General features: G+C 39.5%; 1 protein-coding gene across 1 annotated transcript in view; it reads right to left on the bottom strand.

Moving 5' to 3' along the window:
- Nucleotides 1–24,333, bottom strand: part of UNC79 (unc-79 homolog (C. elegans)) — an 87,261-nt gene that overhangs the window by 19,883 nt on the left and 43,045 nt on the right. The window contains exons 28-39 of the mRNA XM_010192816.1: nt 22,341–22,448; nt 18,916–19,032; nt 16,867–16,950; nt 16,324–16,426; nt 14,450–14,590; nt 9,996–10,034; nt 8,872–8,984; nt 8,702–8,787; nt 7,579–7,752; nt 6,021–6,089; nt 5,330–5,440; nt 900–1,004 (exon numbers count right to left, since the gene is read on the bottom strand). Coding sequence (XP_010191118.1) covers nt 900–1,004; nt 5,330–5,440; nt 6,021–6,089; nt 7,579–7,752; nt 8,702–8,787; nt 8,872–8,984; nt 9,996–10,034; nt 14,450–14,590; nt 16,324–16,426; nt 16,867–16,950; nt 18,916–19,032; nt 22,341–22,448 — 1,250 coding nt within the window. The remainder of the gene's footprint in view (nt 1–899; nt 1,005–5,329; nt 5,441–6,020; nt 6,090–7,578; nt 7,753–8,701; nt 8,788–8,871; nt 8,985–9,995; nt 10,035–14,449; nt 14,591–16,323; nt 16,427–16,866; nt 16,951–18,915; nt 19,033–22,340; nt 22,449–24,333) is intronic.

Genomic DNA, 24,333 nt, shown 5'->3' on the forward strand with positions numbered 1-24,333 from the left:
GGAGCTGTGATTTCGGGAGCTTTATGAATGATCTAGATAACAAAAACGTTGCTTGAACTTTATGGGGTGCTGTTCTGCTGGTCCCCTATCATTTAAGGTTACTAAACACATATAATGTTTATATATGTGAATATAATTCTATAATGTTTAACTCACTGTAAACAATGAGAGCCTGAGATCAAAATTGATGGACGTCAGTAAATTGCTTTTGTGGGACAGGCTTGTGGCGTCAAACAGCGCCACATTTGGAAGTTTGGAAGCAAAAAGGTTTTTCACAAGTTTGTGCCTTACTTCCTCAGGTTTTCCTGTGAAAAATCTACCTTAACTCCTACCTCAGCAATCCACAGAATGACAGGAACAGAAATACTGGCTTTGTGCTCTTTGCCGGAAAATTCCACCTTAAAAGAGCGCAGCCTTCAGGGCCTGGAGACAGCTTACTGCCTGCCTGGATAGACAGAAACTGAGTTCTGGCCCACAGTCAACTGGCCCACACAAACTGCTCACAGGTTTTGGGGCTATGATATGAAGCCAAGCCAGCAGCTGGGGCAGCTGCCCCACCAGGACGTGGTATGAAGCTCAATGGACTTGATCCTTATGGGTCCTTTCCAACTCCATATATTCTGTGATCCTCGATACATCAGCAATGATGCACAGGTCATTATCACCCTGGGAAATGTGGCTTCCCAATTTAGTTTCTTAAATTTTAGTGTGGGAGTCTAAATTTATGCACCTATGGTCACAAATGTAACTAGATTTTGATTCAAAAAAATTCTTGCTTCCTCTGACATTGCTGGTACTTTCTGCAACCATGATGGACTCGCTTTTTTGGTTCCTTCCCCCTGCCCTTAATTTGGGCTGAGACAGGATCAGTATGAGAATTACATGAGAATCTCCTGTACCTGCACCAACAGCAGCAGATTCATGTCTGGTAAGGGTGACTTTAACTTGAGTGCCTGCAGTAACTCCAGTATGACACTGCGCGTCAAGTAGAATTTGTCCCTTTCCTACAAAAGAAAAGCACAGAATTATGAATGTCCTGAAATTCACTGACACCCACTAGTAAGCCATAAAGATACTTTTTATCTAAGTTTGAGAATAAAAGAGTTACAAACGTGTACTGGTTTCTCCTGTCTTACAAAAAAACAGACATCATGTATGCAGTTCTACTGACTTGATTGAACAGACACCAATGAGGGTGATTCTCCTTTGACACTCTATCAGACACTATAGCCAAGATTTTAATATTTCACACATGAAACAGATAGATTTTACCAGTTATAAACCCCAGGCATGCAGTATAGCTTTTAAGTAGTTCCATATAGAGGGAAAAGGGGAAAGCATTAAGGATTGACGCAGGACAACACCACTGGCAATAGTATTTAGCATTATTCCTTCATTAAACCTGACAGAAATGGTCTACATTTTACCACTCATTTTTTCTGTTGTCAGTCCCCTTAAAATAAGGGTGCCTGCACTAAGGAAACTTGGACATCTATTTTCATTTATTAGACTAGCAGTACTTTTCCACTTACACAATAAAAACCGTCTTGGCTACGGCTGCTACAACAGAAACATTTTCAAACACAGAAGAAAAGCAGCCGATGGAGATGAGAACACGGAAGCCTAAGAATAGAGCTGTAGAGCTGAGACAGCAAGGAGGTACAAGAGATAAGATGAGCCTGTTATACATCTGACTTTGACATTCTCTGACTTTCAACGATGAGATAAAAATGTGAAACAAATCTATAACCTGCTACCGACCACAGCAACTCAAGAATTTTGATCAGCAGGAGGACTTACAATAAGCTCTCTTTCAAATGACCATTAGAAATGAAATAATGTTGCCTAATAAAGAGAGCATATCCAAAGTGTGCTTAAGATCTAAAACCTAGTATCTTCCTTCTTGTAAATCTCATGTACTTGCTCGCTCACTTTAGTTAAATGTGTGGAATTTTTTACTCAGTCAGGGCCTCAGTTCCTCTGTGACATCTGTAAAATGGGATAATAACATTTGCCTCTCCCTCAGAGAAATCTTGTGAGGTTTAGTTAGTGAGGCTCAGTTTGAAGGCCACCTCCAGCTGCACACAGGAACAAGTGCAGCTAAAAGGGAAGGAGCTGGAGGAGATGAACAGCTGGCAAGAGAGGGAGCCTTGGTTGCAGCAGACCAAGAAGCCAGTCACCAGCTTTTCTTCTCAGACAACTGATGTCACCACACTGTGCACAGCATCCTGCCACACAAAGTGTACAGCAACAGTGCACGCCTCCCACAGCACCCACACACCTTTCATGAGAACAGATGTTAAATATCAGCCCCTGATTTGCGAGAAGGTGCCAAAACAACAGAATAGTATCTTTCATGGATGTTATGATGCCAGTCTGTGAAGCAAGAGATCTTACTGCAAGCCTCAAGTTTGATCTTCAATTACATGAAGCGTGCAGACAGAAAACACATTTAGGTGATGGAATGGGCCCCAAACTGCAGCAGTCCTTGTCTGACTACACTGCTGCAGTCTGAGCAGCTAAACTCACAGGAAGTGAACACTTGAAAATAAAAAATAAATTGAAAATCATTCCCTTATGGGAGCAGCAAACACTGGATCAGCTCAGCTGTATTATGAAACCATTACTTGAGGGGACAAGTACTCAAAAGTCACGCATCCCACATGCATGAGTGGTGCTGTGATAAGGATAATACGACACAGAATATCCAGGGGAGGTCAGACCAGAACAAATGTCCTCAGTAGCTTACCTCCAACAAGGCCATAAGCAGATGTAAAAGGAAGAATAAAAACAAGGCAAGCATGTATAATTCCCACTACTACTAGACTATCCACCAACTATTTTCAGCTTGGGGAACATCTCAGGTCAGTGCAGTTTCTGTATAATTCAGAACTCTCAGCGGATTTCTCTGCCAATTATGTGTCTGTTGACCTCTTGGACCCATGTCAACTTTTAGCACCCACAGTGCCTGGCAGGGAGTCACACTTCCCTTTACTTGCTTTGACACCGGTTCCTACAAACTTAATATGTTCTTCTACTGGAAAAAGTATGAAAATACCCATCCCTGTCTGGGTCATGTGTGACCTTACAGACCTCTCACATTCCCATCCGCTGTTGCTTTTCAGATTGAAAAGCCCTCACTTAGTTGCTCTGTATGTGAAACTCATGCTCAGACACATGCACTCCAGAGAGATGAAGCAAAATCAAGCAAAAAGTTTTTTGACATCCGACCTCTTGCTTCCTGCACCATAAATCAGGAGCGATGACACTGAAGTCAATAGCCCAGAGACTCTTTCTATCAAAGTCTACTTATCCCTGCCACTCTGCTGGTGATAAATATGCATAAACATAGTTTATACATACTTTAAGAACTTTATATTCTGCCACAGAGCCATAAACAGGCATTAGTTCCATGAGAATAATGCCATGAGGAGTCACATGTGTAACCAAAGAGGTACCAAAGAGTCAAGAGTACAATTCCTTTAGCCTCTGTTTAACCAAATTAACCCACTGGAATGTCTATGCATCCCTAAAAAACAAATGCCCCCTCCCTGGCAGTGCCCAAGGCCAGGTTGGACAGGGCTTTGAGCAGGCTCGGTTGGTGGAGGTGTCCCTGCCCATGGCAGGGGTTGGACTGGATGAGCTTTAAGGTCCCTTCCAACCCAAACCATTCTGTGATTCAAACTGTGACTTTCCAGAGGTCTCAGTGTAGAATGTGAAACTACTGAAGTTTGTTTCTAGCAGTACGTCAGGGTCCAAACTTAGTAACAAGAATAGTAAATTTGGTTCTTTAACAGAATGGTATGCTATCCTCCAAGTAAACCAGATTAAAGCCAATTTCTTTATTTTATCTCCATTGCAACTACAGTAATTACAAACACTAAAGATCAGCAACTTCACTATTCTTTAAAGAAATTCAATAGCAAAATCATTTCATGTCCAATTCAGTGGCAGTCTGCAATTAACAAGGGTCAACAGAATGCTAGGAAAAAAACTAAGTTTAGGTTCAAGCTTCTGCAGCTGTAAGAGATAGGAAAGCCAAAAAGTGTCCATTTAGGACCTTAACATACTTGAAAGGAAAACTAAAGATAAGAAGATTACAATCCACAGAAGAGATGCTACTCTCAACTAAGAGTTCCAAAGGCACGGAAAAAATCAGATTACTGACCTGGAACAGAAACTCAGACAAGGAAATATCAGATTGACGTGAGCCTTCAGGCTCCACGACAAGAGAAACTGAGATATTCCTGCCACAGGATATTAGGAAAATGTTGGAGATAAAGCAAGATTTGGAGTGGTTGTACAGCACTGACCTCTACAAAGTGCAGGTCAGAGTGGCTTGGTCTTTGAAAAGACAAGAATCCACCATAGCTTAGCTGAAAGTTGGTGTTTTGTTCCAGCCAGCATATTCAAAGTTGCAAAACAAGTAATTAAATCTGAATAGTTTCAATGCTCACAAATTATATTGCTTCTGGAATTCACTTCTACATGGTAATCTATTACAAACAACTCTTACTTGGCTACAGTGATTTCCACTGTAGAGAAACACAATATCACAAGTGATTGGGTTCTTTCCTAGCAGTAGCCATTAATTTCATATTTCTAATGCAAAATCATGGTAAGCTTTCAGAAATAACAAAGATAATGTAGTGTGGAGTTACACTAAATTAAGCATTTTGTGGCTATAAATTGCAGGAGACCATTCACTAATGAGTTCGTTTCTGGGTCACCAGGTTGCATTAAAGTAAATCAAGAAGGAGATTTTACCAAGCGCTGTAATCCAAACTTCCTCTGTGCAATTAAATACTCAATATATTAACAGAACTGTGAACCAGGAAGCATACATGAAAAGCATGGGGTTTAATACCATGGTTGTAATAAAATTTTATTGAAATAACTGAAACTGAGAAACATCAGGGGAGTGAAAGATTTCCTGTATTTCCTAATTTGCTTTAGCAGGCATAAATGAAATAGTCTTATAAGATGACAAATGCATGAGAAATATCTTTGCTTCAGTTTTAATGGGGCATTTTTTTTTCTTTCAATGAAATAACTCCGCGGTTGGACCTTAAGTTAACATTTTTGTCACTTTTCTGAGCTATGTTTTCAGCAGTTTCCCTTTATCTGTGTCTATACTGGGAACATGAAACTAAGTATCATTAAAAGGCACTGAATCATGATCACTACTAGCCCAACTACATTAAAACTGTTATGTCTGAAACTTGACATTGATTTCATCTTTAATTACAAATATCCTACTTCAGGGAAGTAGGACTCTGTCTGTCCTATTTTCAGGTGTCCCTAAAGAAAGCTATAGTCCCACAGTTACCTTAGTGAAGGCTCGGTAGCACAAACCACACAGCTCCACCAGGTAGGCCAGAGTGAAGACAGCATTCTGAATTAAAAAGCTCAGTAATTTTGAGAAAGGCTCCAGGAGACTCTGCAATGAGATGATGTAGAGAAATCAATAACTGGTTGCTCAGCAAAACAAAAAGCATTCCAACTCTGAAACGCTTGAAGGGAACAGCATTATTCTGAGCTCAGAGACTATCTCGCTGGGATTTACACTGTTTCAGTCAAATGGCTACTCTATGCCTTCATGCTTGTATGAGAAATTAGGAACAAAAAAATCAGAAAATAGTTTCACCTCTGAGACAGTGCTTATGAGATCTTGTAGTGTTTATGCAGGAAAACCTCACTGACCTCAGTGAAACTGTATTGCAGAACTTCTATGGGAGTTCATTATTACCTTTCTTTTTTTAATAAAAAAGGAGAAAAAAGAAAAGAGAACATCAAATCTTTAAGAAGATATACATTCATACCCACACAGCAATGTAATCTCATCCACACTTCACTGTAACCTAGATTCCAAAGCTCTTATCATTCTCCAAACTGTATCGGACTGCACAGTTTTATGCTGACACACAATACTTGCCTAGCTAGGGGATAAGAACACATTCATAGAATAGCACAGGCTGGATAAATCTGAGGCAGCAGAGTTTTGTCTTCTTGGCACTTACCCTGGTGGCACTGGTGGTAGGTATCTTCAACAAGCAAATCATGATCCTTAAACTAGAATCTAAAGAACACTGTGAACATATTTGAAAGCAAGAAAGAAAAAAAAAAAGAAAAACAAGAAGAGAGTTAGTACCTTTCTGTGCACAAGTCTTGCTTTTAGTAGTAGCAGCTATGAATAAGTTATAAAGTTATAGGTGAAGTCAGAAAAATTATCCCCGATGATTGATCTTTACTTACTTTGCCCAAAATGGCTTATTATGGAACACGCAATCGTACCCCTTGAGTGGTAATGTACCACAGCATGGGCCTTGAGATGACAAAATGTCACTAAAGGGCTGGTTAGAAAAGTTAACTTTGCACATTTAATGACAAAAATTTCCTAGAAATGTATTTCCACTGTAATAAAAATGGATTGGAAAAAAAAAGAAAAAGAGTGGGTTAGCTGGAGGTATGCACCACCTTGCAGCATCCACATCACGTTATATTTCCGTGGCTGCCCTGGGCTATGGCATTTTCCCCCATTTCAATACAGGGCTGTAGCTCACACCTCAGAACATCAGAATGTGCCCTGGCAGCAGCTGCTCCAGAAACCTTTCTAAAGTTGTTTCTTATGGTGTAATTGATTTTTATTCTGTGTAAATAACACAGGTTGCAGCAATGAATTTGGTTTTTTTTTAATTTTAATTAGACAAGATGCAACAGATTGGGATGGCTAAAATGAAAAGGGAATGGTTGTTGCCTGTTTGTTTTACTAATTACTGCAGGATAGTGCCTCACTTTACCAAAACCTAAAGAAGTTTCAAGATCTGACTGTTGCATAATAGTGCCAAGGAATTTAATATAATTCACATAATTTGGTGGTGACACCCAATTTAAAATAGAGTGTTATAAATCACAAAGTTACAGTTTGGACCCCTCAGCTCATCCTGAGCAACACTGTCTTCACAGAAGAAATTACCATTGGGCTCATTCATGCCATAGGAAATAAAGTCAGAATAAGGGCATCAGAATCCCACATTTACTGGAAAGACTCAGAAAAGTTTTTACTGTGTTTACTGAAAAGACATCTGAAATGTAAACACCAGGAGATAAGATCTCTCTGTATGTCCTCTAAGTACTCAGAAATCAGAGCTCAAAGCTTCTAGATCCAGTTTCTGCAACTATATTCTGATTACAGCCAGAGCTACAACCTGCTCAGCCAGAAGGGCTAGGCACAATTCCCAGTGGTCTCAGTTCTCTCTGCCTGTCTGACTATTGTGTACTTTTACCAAATTAATTAGGTGGTGCTGCTCTCCTTGAGAGTTTTATCTTGTTTTAGCAGTTAAAAACAGATGGATTTTTATTGCCAAAATGCTGATTTCTCTCAAATGTAGTATTCTAATCTGACAAAGACAAGGCATGGAAAGTGTAGAGGGGAAAAATCCAACAAAGAGGTGAAGAGCACTCTGGTCAGATTTGTTATTGTTACCCACAGAAAATACAATTAAAGGGATAGATCAGACGTAAAATAAGCTCATTCCACTGACAGGATAGCTTGTTCCATATGTTCATACACCATACCTTAAGTGGCAAAACACACGGGAGTTTAGTAAGGAAGGTCTGAAACTGATTACTAATTGTGGTCCAGAGGTTGCTGGGCGAATCCATCGGCAAGGCTTCCATGAAGGTAGCAATATTTTCCAAACAGCGTAGCATTGCCCCCCCTGCTGGTAAATTCTTTTTGTTGTTTAAACCCTAGGCAACAAAACAAGAAGTGTAAACAGATATACACATGCAGAAATAGTGCCTTAAACAGTATTTGGAAATGCTGAGGTTAATTTGGTCAGGCCAAATACTACTTACCTCTTCTATAACGCTAATGATAAAACATTGTGCAGGGAATTTGATCTGTGTATGTGATAGTTAAACCTAGTTCAGTTCCTAAAGTACTAACCAAAAGATTTTGAGCCAAAATGTTGTAAGTATGGTCTTAATTCATAACCTGCCTAAACTGTCAGGGCAGTGAAAAAAGCAGAACTCATATCCACCAGTGGATTATCCATGTTTTCCTTTGGACAGTTCTAAACAAGATACTTTCATTAACGTTCAGCAGACCGTGTATGCTTTTTGGGCCTGTGTACTAGGGTCAGGCCTAGAAACACATAAGGAGCTTTAAAGTGATGTCAAAATCTTTGTATGAAACAACTGCCATGTTCTCGGAAGAGCAGGATACATGCAAGTGTCTAGTGCTAGCAAGAGGATAAAAGTTACAGTAGAAACAAGCCAAGTGCACAGAAGGCAGCCAGTGAAAGGCAGGCAAGAAATCTTGGGACTACTTAAGAGAAACTGCCATCAGATACAGGGGAGAGGGGGAACAAAATTGTATGAGCAGAAATGTTTCTGAAAACCAGAAACAGTGCTGGGAGAAGGGGTGGACCACACTACCAATGTGTAGGACCGCTCCAGGAGCTGGTTGAAGAAAAAACAAACAAACAAACAAACAAAAGTATCATTGAGAGGAAAACACAGAATGAAAACGGTGAGGACAGCCTAATCCTGCTTCCAGGCTGGACAAAACAAAAATTCACATTGCTTTTGGTGATACAAGTTTAAAGTCTTAATGAACAAGAGCAAATGATCCAATATGCCTGATAATGGTAATAAAACTAGCACGATTAACAGAGCTGACTGATTGCCAACATACCTCTAACAGCTGGCTCAGAGCAGCAATGGAACTCAGCTCACTGAAGTCCATAAGGGACATGGCCAAGGTCCGCAAAAAACTTCCATCTGAAATTCAAATTACATTTTTACACTGTGTCCACACAGAGGTAACTGAAAGGGTCATAAATGCACGCAGGTATCACACATTACCTTTGATATTGCTCTGGAAGAGCTGGGGGAAGATGCCGTTGGGAGCCAGCTGATGGAACACACAACGGAGGAACTGCTTGGCCACACCTGCAGCATTGCCAGGGATCATCATGCTGAAAGGAAGGGAAGGAGAAGGAAGAAGAAAGAAATTGCATTGCAGATTAAATACTTCTTAAAGCTGACTACATGGAGAAAATAAAGATGATCCTACTCTTTTTAATTATGGAAGTGTTCAGTTATGAGTGAGACGGTCAAAAGCAGAACTGTCTTGATCCTAAAAAGCAGTTCAGCATGTTCATTTTATGACTTCAGCTCAACTGTGCAGAGCCGAAAAAAGTTATGTGTACATAACTTAAGTATTTAAGTCTCAAAAAATAGCTGCATTTTTCCTGATACTCCACATGGTTTTATTTGTGAGCCATCTCAGTTGGAAATATAAGACTGCTCCCACCATGTGTGCTTCAGTGATACAGGGTGAGGTTCTTGGCTTTGCCATAAAACACATGAACACACGTGTTAAACAGGCAAACACACATATGACAATTTTAATTTACCCTTTGCAGTTTCCTTCAAGAGGTTATGTACTTCCTAATCACTCATAAAATGAATGGTTCATTTAAAAAGCCAAAGTATTATCTATTTACTCATAAACTGCACATCTTAACACTTTTTACAGCTTCTCAAAATGAATTTATCCTATTCAGCATCTGATTTACATAATGAGACATCACTACCAGGGGTTCTCCATGGCCAAGGATGATTCAGTTGATTGAGTGTAGAGAATAGAAAATAGAGACAGTTTGTCAAGACAAATACTGAACACAGAAGAAGCTAGAAAAAGCTGCACTGAAATTGCGGAAACCAGAAGGCATCTTTAAATTACGTCTGAATCTGAGTCTTTTTCAAGTTCTATACATATGAATATGGGTTCCTGTTCATCTTCAGAACACGTGAGATATTTGAAAGGAGTGAGAAAGGAAAGGTTTCTCCTCTCACTCACAAACTTTAATTAACTTATTTATATAAACTTTTTAGAAGTTAAATTTAATTGAGTTCAGGGCCAGGGAAGATGACGCTTTGGATTAATGGCTTCATTTTGGCCAAGGTATTCTTTGTTACCATACCTTTCTGCTTGGTTAGAAAAACTGGTACTTGACGCCAACCTGGAACAAAAAATAAAAAAGAAGTGAAGCTCATATGCTTTTCAATGTTTCATTTTTAAGCAAGGCAACAAAGTCCCTTTTTTTTTATATAACAAGCAAGAATTTTAGAAAATATTTACAATGTCACCAGACACCACGTAAATTCAGTCAAATCGTGTTTGCATGACATAGAAACTCTATTCAGTCTTGCAGTCTCACAAACACTTAACCGCTCTAAAGACAATTCTACTTGCCTCCCTCTACTGGCATGAAGATAATGAAGTAAAGCTATTGCCTTCCATGCACATCATGGATAATGACTAACCTAGAGGGATTTGGAGAATAAAAAAGTTTGCCAGAGGCTGCCTACTGACTGAATCGTTTCTGATTAACACAGCAACATAGTCTAAGCCAAAATTCTCTACTTGGCAGTCTGAAGTGAGGCTTCTGGTTCAGATTTCAGCACCTAAATAACTGGCCTAATTTCAGAACACTAAGTACCTATGAGATATTACAAAGTCAGATGAGAAATACTGCATTCTCAAAAATCAGGTCATTTATTTTAGTACCTAAATATAGACTTTGAAGTCAACTATGGGCATTCAGTGATGAAAATACTGAATACAACCTTTAAGCAAAATTATGCACTTCAATATCCATAAACAAATAGAATCAGGGCTTATAATACAAAAACAACACACCTTTAATACTAAAAGCCACTAAAAAGAAATTATAAAGGATGTATATTGGAAGCATCTATTACATACAAAATACAATGCAATTTTTAGTTCTATTTGCTGCGCATCAGCATTTCAGCTATTGGAAGCTGATAAGTCTAAATGGAAAGTTCATAGAGCTACGTTAATTTACATCTGCTGATGGTCTGGTCTTCAATGTTTATCTTTGATTCACGATCCTTTTAGGCTGAATTTAGCTGTTGCTTAGTCCTCTTTCAGCCTCTGTTCTGAAGACAGTTTCCTCTCCAGTCATCACTGCAAAATCCAAAAAGGACCCTAAGGCAGCTCAGTCAAATGCATTGGTGTAAATCAACACAGATGGTGATTTTCATTAATGCTGCATGACAAGCTGGGGACACAGAATGTTTTCAACAGTCTCAGGCTGGATGGCGCAAGGGATTGAACCATAGAATTGAATCACAGAATCGAATCACAGATTCATCAAGGTTGGAAAAGTCCTCTAAGATCATCAAGTCCAACCGCCAACCCAACACCACCATACCCACTGAACCATGTCCCAAAGTGCCACATCTACACATTTTTTGAACACCTCCAGGGATAGGGACTCCACCCCCTCCCTGGGAAGTCTGTTCCAGTGCTTGACCACCTCTTTCAGTATAGAAATTTTTCATAATATCCCACCTAAACTCGTCCTGGTGCAAATTGAGGCCGTTTCCTCTCTTCCTGTCGCTTGTTACTTGGGAGAAAAGACTGACCTGCACCTTGCTCCAACCTCCTTTCAGGTGATTGTAGAGAGTGATAAAGTCTCCCTCAGCTTCCTCTTCTCCAGACTGAACAACCTCAGCTCCTTCTCATAATTCTTGTGCTCCAGACCCTGCACCAGCTTCATTGCCCTTCTCTGTACACACTCCAGTGCCTCAATGTCTTTCTTGTAGTGAGGGGCCCAAAAATATATTCTTTACTTGTACCAGCATAAATCAGAAAAACTCATTAGAGTCCCTGACTCCACTGTTGTGAAGAGTCCACACTAAAACACAACATATTAATTCTGCTGTGCAAATCTAAATGAATGTGAAATGTGAAAACATGTCTGAAGCCACACCTAAGCAATACAGACCTTAATTCTGGAATAAGTATAGGATCTATTTATGTCAATACACATGAGGATTTCTGCAGAAATGCAATGAGACCATTCATGTACCCAATGGACATTACACTTATTTTCAAAATTCTACTAAAGCCTACAAAAGCAACAGCAAAAAATACTTCTTCTAAAAAACCCTGAAGTCCTACGCAAAGTTTTTCTCTCCTTTTGAATGCAACAATGAAAGTGTGGTTTTTATCATAAACAAAACATTTGGTTTCTAACTTTGAAGTAAACTTCATGAGAACTAAACTACTAAACTTCTAACTACACTAAACATCTGGGAACATCTGAAACTTTTTGAAATTTACAGCCTGTATGTATTTATCATTACTACTCTAAATATTTTGCTGCACAAAGGCCATGAACCCCCATGATTACCTTCACTTTGCAGACCACAAAGCAGAACTGTAAGTGGACAGTAGACAGTAGATGGATGTGTTCAAATTTGTACATGTTAAGAACAGAAGTTAAGCTTTTGAAAGCTCCTCACTAACTCAAGAGCCTAAATGCCACCTTCAAACACTGCTTTGATGCTTTGAAACTTAAATCTCACTGGAAAACAACAAAATAAGAGTTAACTATGTAAAAAATCTCAATTCAGGAACTAGAGCACAAAGACAAGTGCCTGCCAGTGACTTATAAACATGTCGATCTCTAACTGTCAGTAACTTGAACTAGGAACTTTTTCTCTTCTGAAAACCCCAATAGATGCTGATCTGTACCTGTGGGTACCCAAATAACTTTTTCCAAAATCTTTCTGTGTATTGTTTAGGTATTCTGAAAGACCTTGGATTTCCTAACTCCTTGTTTCCTTGTAGTAGCTCTTTTTGTATGAACAAAAATGTAAAGCTCTGCTGTCAGATGGGTATTTAGAAGTAATGATACGGCACGGCTTGATGGAAGACAGTGACTTAGGTTAAATACAGGAGACACCTGAATGCCTCTCTGCTTGTATATGCTACTTATTTTGCATGGATTCAAAATAATTTCTTTGTGGGGAGCCTCTTACTAGACTTAACATTTGTCAGAAATGAGAGCCAGCAGGAAGAACCCAGGACATTTACCAGGAATACCCCACGCTGCAAGCCACGTGCTGCTCAAAAACTATCAGCCGTCCCACTCCAAGGATGCAGCATTTCTTCCTCAAAGCACAGAAAAAGTGAGCCCACTCAGCCCTCTTCCCTTGCTAATTTATCTCCCAAGTGGTTTCCTCTCTGTGGCTGCAGCACTGCTGTATTTACAAGAATCACACAGAATTGACAGCATCTGTCTGGATTAGAAACATTGTCTCCATCAGAGTTCATTAGCAGCAACAGCGGGGAATTGCAGCCTCACAGTTAATGGAAATGAAGGACTAGAGTAGCTGCTGTGTTTAAATGGAACTGGGAGGTAGTGGAGTGGCAGGGCTGTGAGGAGCCATGCCCCTGCAGAAGTCACAGTCAAGCAATTTTAACTTCAATCAGTGAAAAGAGCATGGCAAAGGAGAGCTGTGCATCATTTCTGCACTTCTAAGCTGCTCAGAAATTTATTCTGAGACATCCCCAACAAGTAATACAATAGTAACAGTGCACTTCAATTATCCCATGCATATTAAGTCAGAAAAGAAAAGTAATAGACACCAAATGTCTAAGATATTACCAGAGATAATCTCATGCAGCAGCTGGTTAGAAAGCCCTCACAAGGAGATTACTCTTAGTCTCAATTAGCATATAAAATATGATTTAAAAGCCAAAAGAGCTTCAGGTATGCTAATGAGTGATCATACCTAGGAGACAACAGTCCTCCAGGAGCAACAACATTCAGAAAAGTTGACCACATTTGTGAATAACTTCTACAGCAGGAACTACATAAAAGTGAAAAATTCTGTCCAAGCAGCAAAAAGGGGTAGCCAAGAGAATTCAGCCTTTACAAGAAGCACAGAAGCTGTCTAAAAATGTTACACTGGAAGCACAGGGCCAAGGTACCCCACTTTTAAAGAAAGACTTCAAGAGAGTAGAAGAAAGGAAGGGTGAGGGAGGTTATTAGAAAAGCTTCTTTCAAAAAGCTGAAGTCATGTCTCAAATGAGAGCAGAAAAGAACAGAAATTCTGACAAATCCAATGTAAAAACCACAAGAAGGCAGGCAAAAAAAAACAATTCAAGGAGCAACTAGCAGAAGGAATAAAAACTAACAGTAAATTTGTATTCAAAGAAAATGGGATCACGAAGCACACCAGAGAGTATGCTGCATCAATTGCTGCTCAGGTAATAAACAGGGCAGTCAAGGAAGATAAGGGTACTGCAGAAAGACCAAATTAATGCTTTACATCACTGCTTACACACCGGACAATCTGCGGAGATTCCCAAGTTGGAACCTCCCTTTGGAGGGTGAGAGGGGAGGGCATCAAAGGATCTCCGAAAACTGAAGTGACAGTGGAAGAAGTTACATAAGAAATTGATAAAATGATGAGTAACAAAGAAGCAGTCAGAGCCAGATGTAACTCATGTAAGAGTTCTAAAATCTATAACTCCATATAGTGAAGTTTATGTAAACCCAATTGCAGGCCAAAAATCCTTTTAGTCACATGGGAGAGAGGAAAATCCTAAATTTACCTTCCTACAGACTGCATGATGTCCAGCAGCAGAGGAGCGGCCAAGTCTGGACTGAGGTGAATGAAGGTTGAGAGCACAACTATGGCCAGGCCTAGTGTTTCTTCATCATATTCTTCAAGAATAGCCCCACAGTCGTGGCACCTACAAAGAACAGTTTTAAAACTGGCATTAACAAATTTAAAACACAGTACCACTATATACACATATGCATACAATGATGTCTTTTTAAAGTACTATTATTTAGTGCATTTTATTCAAAATTTATTTAGAAAGATAATGCAATTGTGATCTTTCTATAATTAATAACAGTCCACGGCTTTCAAACAAGCGTCTCACCAGCTGCACTGTCTGCTTCTTCACTGACAAATTAAAGAGGGCCACAGGGCAGTCCTTGTTTTGGGTCCTCCACTGGTAATTGTTAGCCAGTTCCCTCACTCTGTATTGGACTCTTCAGTGTGCACTATCCAAGAGAAATCTGCTGCAGTGAAGAGCAGCCCTCAGCAGTGTGAACACCAGCCAGTAAATGTGACTTGGACCCAGGCAAAGGCTCAAGTCCCTGACACTCTTCTATTTAGCAGCGTAGACACAAACAACGACACTCATAGATGATCTTAAAGAGATGGAACAATTTCACATTGTCCTTCCTGTCAGTCATAAATTATGAATAACAAATTATACAATTAGGAAATGACGAACCAATTGGTTCCCACAGCAGTTCTAGCTGTTAAGAAAGAAATGAAAGGACCTCTCAGGGGCACAGAAATTTAGATTTCAGAGAAGTCTCCTTTCCCAGGGCAGATTTGCTGCTGAGTCACTTATCCTTCTGAAATGCTCAAAGACAACTGATGAAGCTCTGAAAGGGCTCCATAATGTCTAATTATAAAGGGGGTGTCAGATTTAGAAGAGATGAGACAGGCTTTCACAACCTATGAAAAAGGCAAACCAATGTGGGAAACTGGCTTATCTCAGCCCAGAAGGAAGGCTCGCTCAATCAGACTCCAACAGACTGTGATATTTTAACTTAATGGAATTGTACAGGCAATTTACTTGCCTTTGCTACTGCACAGAAAGAAAATATGTCAATAAAGTCGTGAAAGTCAAGCTCAGCTGGTCCGTATGTTAACAGGTGGTGACAGAGCTTTGGCGAAATGGCCAAAGGAAGTGCCAAAGATAGGCCTAACTTTTGGGATGCTGCACTTTGTCACACAATAAGGTACTCTCCCAGCCACAGCCTGCACTATGGCCCCATCTTTCTCCAGTGACCATCCTGGCATGTCTGGCTACTGGACTGAGTGCAGAAGCACAAGCAAGAACTTCCAGTTTTGACCAAATCAGTGCATGACTCCCCACTGACTGCTTTACTTCTCCATTAAATTAGTACACTTATGTTTAAAACTTCCTTTAGAGGCATTTTAACCAACCAGTTAAGGTTTGCAAAAGCTGCTGGGATCTGTGAGTAACAGCATTAAAAATGCTACCTTGATTACACATGATTACGCATCAACAGTTACCTATCTCAACAGAAACACAAAGGAATTTTACAAAAGAGCTTTCTTTTCCCCCTAAGGTGAAATGGGTTTCTGATGGATGACAAGGAACCTTTGATTTAAAATAGGATGGAAAGTGCCTCTCCTGCCCTCTCCACACACACAATAGCCTCAGTCATCATTTCGCCCCTGCAAACTCACACAGGTCCTACTGAATTAAAAACACATCCTGCTGGCAGAGTTTGGAAAACGTGTACCTTGGAGTAAAAAACCTAGCATGCAGATAAATGATAGAATAGACTTTATATTTCCATAAAGCAAATCTATACTTTGCTTGATTATTTGAAGTTCAACTTGTTCTTGGAAAGGAAAAGAAAAAGCACTTACTTGTCAGTCATCAGAGTGGGCTGGTCATCAGCAAATTCTTCTGGTGCAGGTACAAACATACTGACTATGCTGGGTGCTGACAGCAAGCTAGATTTCGTGGCACCTTAAGGCAATTGTGGGGGGTGGAAATTAAAAAGGAAAGAAAATCACTAAACAAAAATCCAAGTTGCTTGAAGAGCAGACTTCTAAAGAAGAGTCATAATGATTTTACTGTGCATAGAAATAAGGAATAAAGTGTGCCTACAAAAGGATATATATGAAAAAAGAATATATATCTATATATGAAGAAATGAGATTCAACCACATTCTGCATACAGAATCTTTTCTTTCCAGGTTGACAGCCAAACCGAGTACTAGCAGAATGTCAGTACTTCTTGCCTGTCTGGAATGAAATGTCTTGTCTAATAACTTTTCAGTAACAAACATTCTGCAGGACAGAATACAGCTGAATGGATCATTACATTCAGCACCATGTGATACTACCCAAAAAACCTTCCTGGCAGTCTTGGCAGAGAGATGAGGTGAAAGGGACACTGAACTAACCTCTGATTCTCAGTGGTGGTCCCTCCAAGTCGGGGTTTAGGCAAACGGGGACATTGCACAGCCGCTTTCCATGCTGTATCTGCTCTGTGAATAAATACAGAACTTCAGTCTCTAGAACTACAAATCCAGTCTTAAACAGTTTAAAAAAGAGAAAGACAAATACAACAGCTATTGAAATACAAAGAAAAGAGTTAATTTTTTTAAGCACAAAGCAAGGGTGGAGAGGAGAGAAAGATTAAAGAAGTACAGAAAGGGAAAAGGACACAGCCTAATATCAAAGGCAGCATTTTAGAAAATTAAGTGTCATTAAACAGGAAAGGAAGTGCTGGCCGTAAAGATTCAACAAGATATGGAATATATGAGTCACAAAAAAAGACAAGACAGTGTTTAGAAATACCAATAGACTGGAAGTCAGGTATAGTTTGTGCTGACAGAAGCTAGATACAAAATTATTTCATTTTACAGATAGCAAGCTTGAGAAAAGAGTGGTTTGAAATAACAAATGGAAGAGACACATGCTACCTACCAATGTGAAAAAAAAATAAAAGCATGCATGAACCAAGCACGTATCATAAACTTATGTGGGATAAAACTATTTCCTAGTTGTTATACCTGAGTAAAATAAGTCTTAAAATTCTGGTGTGACATTGAAATGACAAATAGTTACACTCAGCATTTGTCCTAAAATAGACTCCAAACTGTTTTCTGTCCAAATAATAATTTTACTTTGAAGCTAATGGTTGAAAAAGAGACTGAGAGACGCAAAGCTTTCTGGAAAAGAACAATTTACTTTGTATCTCCATGCTTGGAGGACTTTAGCTGGAATGATGTTGGAGGGAAAAGTCATCGGTGTTGTGAAGAAAGCCAGGACACTTGGAACAAGATAAAGAAGACGGTGTTCCTAAGTGGTGTGCTCCCCTTGAATACAGGCCAACTACTTCTTGCAGAATGAAAGCAGTGACTTTTTCATCTCTAAACCCCTGCCTGAGAAACAGGGTGATACCAGCTAAGCCTCTGCAATAAATAAATAAACTTACCTGCTGATAGGACATAAAAAGCATTGCTTTCATTGACAAATTCTGACCTTTATGATTTAAGGACCTCATGCTGAGCTACCCAGCAGACTGCAGTAGAAAGGATAATCCTGGACTACATACCATACCTTTAGCCATTTTTCAGCCACACGATTTAGTTTGATGGAACTTGATGCTGAAGACTGAATTAAGCAAAAATTTTACCTCAGCTGTTCAGAACTGCTGGTGAAACATTAATTTAGCATGCAAAGTTCCATATGACGTTTTAAGCATCCCTTTCTCTGGATGCATCTGGATCTGCTGATATATTCCTAAGAAGCATGATTCCATAATGTCACTAACGTCAAGATGGGCAATAAAATATCAATAAACCAGAATTAATTACTTGTTTAGTGACATCTGCTATGAATAAGGTCATAACAGAAAATATTTTACAGAAGGGGGAAAAAGGCAAATAAAACACTTGAGTAATGAGGAAATTATGTGCTTAATTCAGTTTTCATTGTTTTGCATTCATCTTAAAGGGAGAAAAATCAGGTCAGTGAGTGAACAGAAACTTCAGGTGTTTTGCATGAGCTGGCAGAAATTTCTCTAAAGAGAAGCAAAACTGGCTGGTATGAGGCACTCCTCGGTGTACCAACATTGTTGTAAGCATACATGCAAATAAATGATACCATGCACCAGGGATGAAATCCTATACCTAATGAAATCAACAGTGATACTTCCATTTCATTCAATGAGGCCAGGAAATAATCCAAGTAATATGCAAAATTGGAGGGACACCACTCTACCAGAGCGACTACCTCCCAAATAAGGGTAACTTAACCAAAAAATAGAGTAACTATTCCAATTCGTACCAGGGGAGAATCTGGTACCCACTGTAAAGTTTCACTTTAGACTTGAGATTGATTACTTATCTGCAATGGTAGAATAGAAATACTCACTTTTTTAATGGACTGATGCAGAAAGTAATTGGTTTAGGAAATAGAAATAAAGAACAATAAATGCAGCTCACCAGTATCCCAAGTGCTGATATTGTGGGGAGCACTAGACTGGTGTTCCAGCTGCCTCTTCATGAGCTGGTTCATTGTCAGAGCTCCCAAAGAGCCTCTTTTCATTTGTCTGAACTGAGCTGCAAGTCAGAAATGCAAAAGGATTTCAGGGGCTCAGACAACATGTAAAACTACTCTTATTTCCTGATCTTACAATCCAGCATGAGAAATACTGCAAGGACAGCAACTCTAAGGATGTGGCTCAAGTCAATATGCACTTTTCACACTACTACACAGGGTACAATTCTGGCCCCAGTGACACCAGTCCTAAGTGACTTGGATTCGGGATCTCATAGACTGCGTCAAGTGTCAGTGCCTTCTTGTCTCCAAATATCATGAAAGCTCTTCACAGTTAGTACCTGGGTAAGATAAAACCCCAAAATTCCCATGCTGACAGGTGAAAAATGTATACTTGAATCTCACTCACATACAATGAACCAAGGAAGGAAACTCAGTCTCCTTCCACAAAAGTATGGAGGACGGCTCTGTCCATGCCCACCAGAGGAAAACACATTCACTGACTGTCTACCACCAGCAGCCTCATTGGGTGACACAACCAGAACAGGCCTCCGAAATGTCCACCACTGGGGCATCCCATCTGCAACTTATTCTGAAGTGTGAAGCCAGCACACCTTTAAAAACGAGTCCCTTTTGTAACTTCACTGACATTCTTCTTACATGAAGCTATCAAGCAACACGCATTCAATTTTCCCTCATCTGACTATTTACAATACTCTTTCAATGGATATTACTGTCTGCTTTATGAGATGTGTCTCACTCAGTAATGCTCCCACAGAAGAGAAAAACCAAACATAAACCCCCAAACCACCACAAAAACACAACTGTGGATTTAAAATATAAGACTTGTTTGGTCATGTATTTTCTCAGTGCTTAAATGAAGGAAGGAACAGATCATACACAACTCCTGATTTCCTTAATTCTTTTCTTCCTTTATAACAAAATTCAAATGGAAGGAGCATAATACACTCACTTTGATAGTTGTGTCTGAGCACTGAAACCAAAATCATTGTTCACAGTATGAAGACAGAGTTTTGAGGCCCTGCTTGAACAAGGTACATGAGACTGCTGACACTCATCTTCGTGAAGGAAAGCTTTTAAAATATTGCCTTCAGCGTATGTTTAAGTGCTTTCCTTGACAGGGTCTTAAAGCAAAGGCAACAAAGCAAAATCTTCTCCTAATGATTATTTTCATCTGCGACTACGTTCAACATCGTTAAAAGAATATCAACAATAATATAATATCAGGTAGCTCTGTTCTAAAATTCCAGACACCACTCAGCTAAGCTCTGAAAATAAACCACTATTTCACATCATTAACTGGGATGAATTAGTACAGACAAGGGAGAAACTACACCTTTCAGAAAGCTCTGACAGGTTGAGTGGCTTCTCCTAAATTTGCTCTACTCAGTTTCTACCTGAGAGTTTCAGCTTCAGAGAAAGCAGAGTACTCCACAGCAAAACAAATACACACTCTGAGTACTGATAAATACAAGGATAAGTTCAGTGGGAATCTGCACACTGAAATTATTTTATTAGGCAAAGTATTTTAAGTTTTCCCTCATTATAACCTTTCAATGTAGCAAAGTGCATTTAAACTCTATTTTTGATCCAAGTACAAACATTTCCAGAATTAGTCCTTGTATAACTGAATTTCTGGAACTGAACCAGAACAAGAGACCACTCCATGTTTCACTTTTAAAAGTTATATTGCAGCTGCCTTTCATGGCAAATTAGGAGAAAAATAGAATTTCCATCGTTTCCAGGGCAAGGATTTTAAATAGATGCTTTATCACTTTATCAAGCATAGAATTTCCTGATGAAAGAACAGCAATTAACATTAGAACTGACAAGACTGCTTGGAGTGCAGATGACTGACAAAATATAGAAAATTATCTCTTTGAATTTTCTTAACAGCTTCTGCAATTGTGATTAACAAAATTTCATGCATATTTCACATAATCAAGCTATTGTCGAGCAGTTTTGGATTTCCAGGGTTATTTACCTGATTTCTCAAGGACAGCCATGATTTCAAATATTGACAAGTTACCAAAAAAAATAAAAAAAAAATTAAAAAAAAAGAAAAAACCCAGAGAGGTGCCAGCCTTTGAGCAGTGCTGGAGCCAGGCTGATCGCTCCTTACAGCACGTGACTTTTCATGTCTGTGACTGATGAGTGGCATAGGGAAACACCGGAATCCTAACAATCACAAGAATATCAGTAAACTTCATACAGTAGCTGGTGAGCCTTTCATATGTTAGCTGGTGATCTGGTTCATGTCTCTCTTTTGCAGTTGGAAACTGAGGCACACCAAAAAGGGAAATGAATATTTACAAAGGAACGTCAGCTCAATATCATATAGATACTATTCCCCACTTCATATATTGGAATTTACAGGAACAGCTAGCACTCAGTGAAACCAGAGAGAGACAGGTCTTAACTGGCACCTCTTTAGATGCATATGACTTGAGATGCCTGTGGTAAAACTGGAGGAGGAACTTCTAATTTGGAGTACTCATCCAGCCTGTCTAAAATAACATCTTCCTTTAATAGGCCAGACACCTCTTCCAGTCAAATCAGCAGATTTCTGAATTTCAGAAATTAAAATTTAACTTTTCTACAGCAATCTGAAATTGCAGTTCAGCAAGATGGCTGGGCTGATCTAGCAGCTCACTGGTACCAAGGCAGGTCATCATTTCCCCTCTCTTTTCTACTAGTCAGAGTCCTGCCCCATCAACCTTCAGATGTGTTACTTAACGTCACCTAGATGCACACCACCCTGGATTTTGATAGTGTTCTAGATGCCTCCACTTCCAATGCTCTCTGTATCTGATCTGTAAAGCCGTGTGTCCCTGCCTACTCAAACCAACCCAGTTCATTTTCCACTGAAATGGGTATGTGAGCCTCAAATAAATAGCTACTGCATTTCAGCAAGTGGCACTTCAAGGCATTTGACTAAAAAATACAAGAGGTTTTTTTTTCCAAAGATACAGCAAGAAATGTACTGAAGACCACAGTAACAGCCCTGTGGAGCTCTCATCCTCTGGTTCTGTGCACTGACAGTTGACAATGCTTTCTCTCACTGGAAAATAAACATCCAGCTTTAGTGAATACTGCTTTTAGCTGCTACCTACCCTAATTCAGGAAAACCACATCTGTTCAATTTCCTATGTTGCAACAGAAAATCTTGCAGCTACTAAGTGCTAAAATCCTGCTGACCATCACGGATTTAACAGGTCTAATGATATCCACCACAGCTGTACTTTCAAAATCAATGAAACTCAGGAGAAGGCAGTCACCATATGTGATATGCATCTGACACACAAATAGAGCAGCTTCGATTTAATCCTCAAACCAGAGGTGAACTTACTCGTTATGGAAGAGTGACTGCTTGTCTCCGGGACACCCGCTTCAAGGGTCGGTGCAGAAGACGACTCTCTTGGCATTTCCAGTGTTGAAAGTCCTTTGGCTGCAGGATCTGCATGTGAAAATTGTGCTTAAACTCTCAGTATTTAGAATCAATAAAAATGCCTTTTTCAGTCATCCATTCACCATGTGGCATTCCCAGCAGTTTTAAAAGAATTCAGTGTGTGTGTCATAAGAATTTTTATAGAGGCACGCAGATTTACTGCTTGAAATGACCTTTTAAAGGAGATTTCTACCTGTGCTCTTTAGAGCTCATAACTAATAAACACACACAGAGTTTGATTTTGATGCCACTCACAGAGTGGTTATCAGAACCACCAATGTGGAAATAAGAGAGGTACCACTGATGTAAAGCTAGTCTAAGTGACAGCTTAGCATCGTTTAAAGGCCTTATATCCAACATGTTAGCAGTTTCCATTCAAAAGGCTGCTGATCTAGCAGTTGAACCTAAGAATTCAGAGAGCTTAAGATTCTATCACTACAAAGAAAAATAACCCATTAAAATTAATGTTTTTATTTTATGATAACTGACACTGTCAATATGGGAACAATAAAGCAAAGACATCTTCAAGATTCACCATATCCTATAAAAATGATTCTATATCTGCGCTGTAAAAAGTCTCAGGCAGGAAACTCTGTAGCCCAGCACCCTGCACTTGAAGAAACAACCCTTTTGGATATTTAATTCAGAGATCAGTTATATCAGAAGCCCCTCTAAAACATATGGAAGTATAACAGGCTGACAAAGCTTGAGTAAGACTTTGAAAGTATAATCAGCCCATTATCACAACGATGTTAAGGCTACTTAAATGAATTACAACACACATGTTCTCAAATAAGTGATCAATAAGGCTAAACCAAAGCAAAACAGAACATAACAGATACATTAAGCTACTCAAGTCACTAAATTACTCAGTTATCTGAATTGCCTGTATCAACCTGTAACGTAACTGAGCACTTAATGAGTCACTGTGAATGTTTTATGGCCCCCTTGGATGACATACTTAGATAAATGCGGCCAAATGACCATCAGATACACTATAATCCTATGTCTCAAAGGGTGTTTCAGAGCTGGGACAGCCCTTTCAAGCAGTTTCAAGGATGACAGAGTTAGTTACTGCATGAAAACTGGCCCTTACTAATGGTCAAAAAGGCATTTGCACAATTCTTTCATGGCCTTTCTTCTCTAAGAGCTACGTGAAAAGTTCAAAAGCACTGGGCTTTCTTTTGTTTTAACAAAGCTCTTCAGCTTACTGGAACCAGAAATGGGACAACAGGCCTGAAACATCAAGGGAAGAGCACAACTATGATCACACTGAACGATTTCTCCTTGTAAAAGTGGAATATCGTAATAGTTCCCTCTGAACCAATGAAGAAAGAAGTGAAGTTACGAATGCATAAATATTCCCTCTCACGTCACTGGCTACAAAGAACTGAGGCCTGAAGAATTCTTTCCTCTTTTAATTAATATGTTAAAAAAAGACCGGTAAAGTTCTAATAACTGAAAAATCCTGGGGGGAAAAAACCAGCCACAGAAGCAAAGAGGAAGCAGCACACAGTTTTTAAAACTGTCTGACACATCCAATTGGAAACTGAGGAAACAGCTAAAACACACTTTCTTTACACCTGAAAAACTTAGTAACAAACCCCCGAATGGAAATGCCCTGAAAAAACTTGGGATACACAGAAATACCGTATGGCTTTCGCCATGCTTGCACTTGAAATCTTTAACAAACACAAGCCATTTTTGTGGACACCCAATACCAAGAAGGCTACAAAAAGATTTTCGTGCATCTGATCCTAAATGCAACCTGTGGTTAATTCCAAGTGCTCTTAGTTCTGAGGTGTACAGCCTGCTCGGCTTTACCCTTCACGATCCAGTCTGCTTTCCACTGCGGAAGAAATAAAGGCCGAAAATCACTACACACAGAAGCGAG

Source organism: Mesitornis unicolor, unplaced genomic scaffold (assembly GCF_000695765.1).
Source record: "Mesitornis unicolor isolate BGI_N332 unplaced genomic scaffold, ASM69576v1 scaffold3329, whole genome shotgun sequence".
Classification (NCBI taxonomy): Eukaryota; Metazoa; Chordata; class Aves; order Mesitornithiformes; family Mesitornithidae; genus Mesitornis; species Mesitornis unicolor.